The following is a 5,909-nucleotide window of genomic DNA, read 5'->3' as shown; positions in this document are numbered from 1 at the left end:
CTACCTATCTAATTCCAACATCTTTTACTTAATTCATTTTTAAACTTCAAATCCTCTAATCTTCCTCATCCACACTCCTTTCAATTTCACATTTTAAAAATTAAAATTAACTTCATTTAAAATATGTTATTAAGTTTTTTTTTTTTGTCATGAAATATAAGTTATAACCATTTGTTATTCCTTCCAATTCTTTTAGGCTTTATTTTATGCCAAAAAAAGAGAATAACAAGTTTCCTAAAAAAAAAAAGGAAAACCAGGAGGTTTCATGCTTAGTAAAACAAAAACAACTTGAATTTTCATTAAATCCATGAATCCATGACACATTAATCTATTTTAGCACTCGTCTTCCTTACCCTTCTCATTTCTTCCCTAATCTATTTACACCAAGGTTTGGAAAATCGGCTGATTTTTCGAATTGGGAACCGACAATAAAAACAGTTCAGCTGATAAGCATAACCGCCCGTTTCAAAAACCACCTTTGGATGGTCAAACCGGTTAAGAACCGTCCGGTCGAACCGAACTGAGATTCGACCGGTTTCCACATTACGAAGGAAAACGACGTCGTTTCACTCATGAAGGGGAAAAAGGGATAACACTAATTTCCCTAAGCTCAGTATTCACTAGTCAGCATCTCCTTCCTCTCTCACTCCTCCCTCACTCCCTCCTTCTCATTCTTCTTAGTTCTTATTCTTCTCCTCCCTCGTGTGTGTGTTTCACTCACAGCGCCGCCGCCTCTGCTTTTCGCGTCGTGCCTCTGCCTGCCACTTCTTTGTGATGTCCTCCGCCGCCGCCGCCTGCAACTTCCAAGCTCCTTCTGTTGCTCTCTGCTCGTCTGTAAGGTATGACAAATTGATAATTAACAATACTTGTTACTTGTTAGGTTGAATTGTTGAACCCTAGAACTACATGGTGTAAACATATGAGATTTATGATAATTCCTTCTTTTCCTTTTTCTCGCATAAATCAAAGATATAGCCGAGGTGTTAATCACACCAATTAAATAGTTTATTTCATTCTGGGTTCCATTTTTTTTCCCTTTCGGCTTTGACATTTTCTTTTGGTTCCCTTCATTGTTACTATAGCACTGTAGATGTGAATAGTAGACTTGAGAGTTAACTCTCTCGAGTCTTGGTTGACAACCATGCACTACTAGTTTGGCTTATTCCTTTTTTTTTTCATTTTCTTTCTTCTTCTCTAGTTTGCTGAAAGTAATGAGTTTCCATTTCATGTTTTCTCAGTTACACTGTTTAGAGATTGAATTATGTTGAGTAGTTAACAATGTCTTGGTTGCTGAATGAACTTGCAGTAGGAGAACAGTGAGCAATGTACAACCATGTTGATCTATCATATATTAGTGCGTTACTGTTACTATCGTTGTGACCCTTGAGTAGGTCAATTTATTTGAAGGTTTTGTGAATTTGTATTCTCTGGAAGGCTAGTGCTATTTGATTTCACAGTTATGGAAGTAGCAAAGGCTCTTTCACACTCCAAAGCTGTCTCTTTTGGTTTCTCGATTGTGAGCAATAGCGTCTCTCTGAGACCTTTCAACAAGCATTTTCATGCTGATATACTTAATAATGACGGTCGATTTCACCGCAGACCTATACACATTGGTTCCCAATTGAATTGCTACTATGGAAAGCAATTCTCCTTGTTGAAACCAACAAGAAAAAGGGCTGATCTACTACCAACTCCTAGATGCTCAGGTGCTGGTAACTCCAGCACCGAACCTCATAATCCAATCGAAATGCACTTGAGAGGTTTCTCGGCCGAGTCAGTAAAAGCGGCTCTTTTGCAGTTGACTCCCATTGATATTGTGAAGTGGTCTGGGATATTATCCATCATAGCTGCAGCCACAAAATGGACTGTGAATACACTCTTCAGTCCTTTCTTCTGGATGTATTTTAGTTGGTCATGGTTGTTTTGGCCGTGGTTTGTAGCTGTATTGATTGCATTTTACGGGTTACACTGCTTTGGGAAACATTTGCATGGCGAGGCAAACATGTTCGAGCAATTGGCGATTGTTACATCAGCTTTTACATGGCTCACTCTGGTTCCGCCAGGTTTTTTCAATGGCTACCTTGAAGGCTGGCCTTTTGTTTTCTTTTTTGTGTATCATTATTTCTTTTTCTTCAATGTTAGCATTCGAAAGAGGTTATATGGAGACTATTTTACCCGTCCCCATGACCCTAAATGGGATGTGAACTTGCCGATGACGTCTCGCCTTGTGTTTAGTGCGGGAATCATGGTTGCCCATTGGCTTGCAGCATTTGAAGGGCCAGAGCTTCACCGGATACCAGGTGGGTGGAACAATCTTGGAATCTGGGCCTTAATTCTCACAACTCTGCTAATGCAGTACAATGCAACATTGTATCTTGCTAAGTATTCAGAAAATGTGGTGGTGCCAACTGCTGTTGTTCAATTTGGACCGTATCGCTGGGTCCGTCATCCAATATACTCATCAACTATGCTTCTATTTGTAACAAACTTCCTTGCGCTTCGTGCACCCTTGAGTTTGCTGTTTGTTGTAGCAGTTTGTTTGTTGTATTATAGGCAGAAGGCAAAACTGGAGGAGGCTTTAATGGTTGAGACTTTTGGTGAGAGTTATACACAGTATGCTAGCAAAGTTAAGTATAAGTTTATTCCTTTTATCTATTAGTTGGTCTCTAAAATATATTTGTTAGAACTTTGAAATTTGATTGGAATGTCAGGTTTAGCCGTTTAGGCAAAAGAGTGTCTCTAGAAATCTGGAAAATTTATGCCTTAGTTTACGTTTTGATGCTCAAGTTCATTCCATTGTTATTTTGATGGCATAGACAATTTACTATCCAATTTTCAAAATCATGCAAACAAAATCTTTTTCCATTAGGTGCAAGTGGACTACATCAATTAAACAACGTTCTTATATGCTTTTATAAATCATTTCCAAAGCATGCAAACATTGTTGAATTCTTTAAAGGTGTGTGTGGTTGGAGGAATTAGGCTAATTTTTTTTAATTATGAAAGTAGAAGTGGTGATATACTTTAGCATTGTAATTTTTGGTGTTTTTTAAATTTGTGGAAGTACACAAATCGGAAGGTCTGATTTCTGTACCTCAAATTTTTTTTAAACACAAATCGGACAGTCCCATTTGTATACCTCTCACAAATCGGACGGTCCGATTTCTGTACCTCTACAAATCGGACGGTCCGATTTCTGTACTCTAAATTTTTTTAATTTTTTCAACACAAATCGGACGGTTCGAGTACAAAAATCGGACGATCCGATTTATGTACCTAAAAATCGGACGGTCCGATTTCTATATCTTTTAAAAATCGGACGGTCTGATTTGTATTCCGTACATTAAATCATTCCACATTTTAGAAAAATATCACAGTTGATCACAATTTAGAAAACACTATTGTTAATCCAATATTAAAAATAAAAAAATGGAGGAATTATAAACAATTTCTAAGAATTTTAAAATAGAAATATTATATTTTCATATTTGGTTCAAAATTTGAAAAGCTATTTATAAGCAAGTTTGATTCTAGAGAATCAAAATACCATCATTTCAATTCCTATTTTTTTCCTAGGTATATTTGATTCCCATGAGAATAGAATCTGAATAACAAAGTAATACTTGAACCACATACACCTTAAGAGATCTTGACCTGTGTGCTTGCATTTGTGCAAAGTATACCTTGTTATGAATTACAAATGGCAAATTCTAGTATCCCTATCTTTATTATGCCTAAGGTGACTATTTCATTGACCAGTCAGTAGCACGATGATAACTGGTGAAGGCCATTAAATGCTTATCAGTTTTGCTGTGTTCAAATCAACGTGTTAATAAAGGTAATTATTGTAAGTGGTGAGTAAACTTTAAAAAGAAATATAATATATATTATTGTTATATAGAGAGTTAATACACAAAGATATGTTATCATAATAAAATATCACACTATAAATAATTATATTTGTTAAGTAAATTTATTTATACTCTATATTTATTATATGCCCTAATTAATATCTAATATTTTAATAATTAAAAACCTAAAATAATAAGTTAATAAATAATAATAATTAATACCTAAAATATCATATATATATATTTGTTTTTGATATTGTCCAAAATTAAATTGAAATTATGTTAAAAGTCTTAATATCGTAATTGATGTATAATTAATACCTAAAATTTTAATAAGTAAATGCCTAAAAAAGTTAATTAAATAACAACAATTAATACCTAAAATATTGAATTTTTTAAATAAATGTGAGAAATAAAATAAAAAAATTAATAAATAATATTAGTCTTTAAATAAAAAAAATTGATAAAGAATAATAATTATAAATGATCTATTTTATTATGTATATTATAAATTAATGAATTAAACTAATTGATATAATGAATTATAATTAATTAATTAATATAAATTATAATAAATTATATAACATTTAAAAAGAAAATAAATTGAATAAGAAGAAAATAAAAAGAAATAAAACAGATAGAAGACTACAATAAAATAAATTGAGTGTGAGAGTTTTCTTTTGGTAAATTTCATATCACATCCGTTTCAATAATAATAATAAATAAAAATACGTCAACTTGATTTCTAAAAAAATGATGAGATAAAATCATAATACAGTTCTAAGTATAAGCTTAAATTAGAGTATAATATCATTACACAACACAAATTGAAAATAACTTCACACTACAATATACCACAAACATGTAAATGACTTAAATTTAAATACAAAACATTTTTTATTTATGCATACATGATAATACCATGGTCTATAAATACTTTATGGATAACATTTCATATATAGCTCTGAATGATGAGCACGGGAATTGGAGAGTGTGGTGGTTTGTGTACACGATAGTTGCCTTCTTACAACAACACCTCATAGAAAGAAAGAGAATTGTTGTAAAAGCTATCCAATGAAAGAGTAATTGGTAAATAAATTATATTTTCTTCTAGCATACATGGTCTTTTATAGTGATAAAATACAAATGGAAGGAATTAAATTTTATATTTTTATATTAGGAATAGAATTTGATATTTATCCTAATAAAATTATTATTATTATTATCAATATAAATGGGTTACCATTAAGGTAACAACTTGCCACTAATAAAATCATTGAATAATGAATAAGAATTAGAAGGGTATCAATATAATTAAAATGAATATAATTAAAATGTTTAAAAATATTTTCGATTAATAATTAGTTTAATAATGTATTAAATATTGATTTTATATAATTATAATAAAGATATTTTCCTAAATTAATATAATGATGCATTATTCATTAAAATAATTAAAAATATTTTCGATTAATAATTGGTAAGTAGTTTAATAATGCATTAAATATTAATTTTATATAATTATAATAAAGATATTTTTCTATATTAGTATAAATACGCATTATTCATTAAATGCATTTATTTTGGAGAGAAAATGGATTCATGAGTAAGTGACACCTCACTTTCATTAGTTGGGGAAAAACCCAGTTTTAATATATTAAGTAGATAGATAGATAGATAGATAGATAGATAGATAGATAAATAACATTAGATTGTATATATAGATACGTAATATCTGAGAAGATTAATAAATCTTACCTAAAAAAATATAGTTAGAGATATCTTTTGCTTGAGATAATAAAAATAATACGAATACGTTTATTTTTATTAAATTAAATTATTAATTTAAAGTATATTATCTAAATTTTAAATAAAATTTTTATAATTTTAAAATTTAAATATGTGAATAAAATTAGATTAATAAAAATATACTAATACAATTCAAATTGTATAGAAATAGGAATAATTTTATTTATAAACAAACTCATTATTTTTAATAAACAAAAGAAGATAGTATATAAAATAAATTTTATGAGATAAATTATAATTTTAAACAAA

General features: G+C 30.1%; 1 protein-coding gene across 1 annotated transcript; it reads left to right on the top strand.

Annotated features, from left to right (window-relative positions):
- Nucleotides 1-655: 655 nt before the first annotated feature.
- Nucleotides 656-2,786, top strand: LOC107463089 (uncharacterized). Its single transcript, XM_016081825.3, has 2 exons — nucleotides 656-839; nucleotides 1,307-2,786. Exon 2 carries the CDS (start codon nucleotides 1,460-1,462, stop codon nucleotides 2,657-2,659), a length of 1,200 nt encoding a protein of 399 aa, XP_015937311.1. The 5' UTR covers nucleotides 656-839; nucleotides 1,307-1,459; the 3' UTR covers nucleotides 2,660-2,786.
- Nucleotides 2,787-5,909: the final 3,123 nt, after the last annotated feature.

This window comes from Arachis duranensis, chromosome 8 (genome assembly GCF_000817695.3).
Source record: "Arachis duranensis cultivar V14167 chromosome 8, aradu.V14167.gnm2.J7QH, whole genome shotgun sequence".
Classification (NCBI taxonomy): Eukaryota; Viridiplantae; Streptophyta; class Magnoliopsida; order Fabales; family Fabaceae; genus Arachis; species Arachis duranensis.
This window is presented reverse-complemented; position numbering and strand designations above follow the sequence as displayed.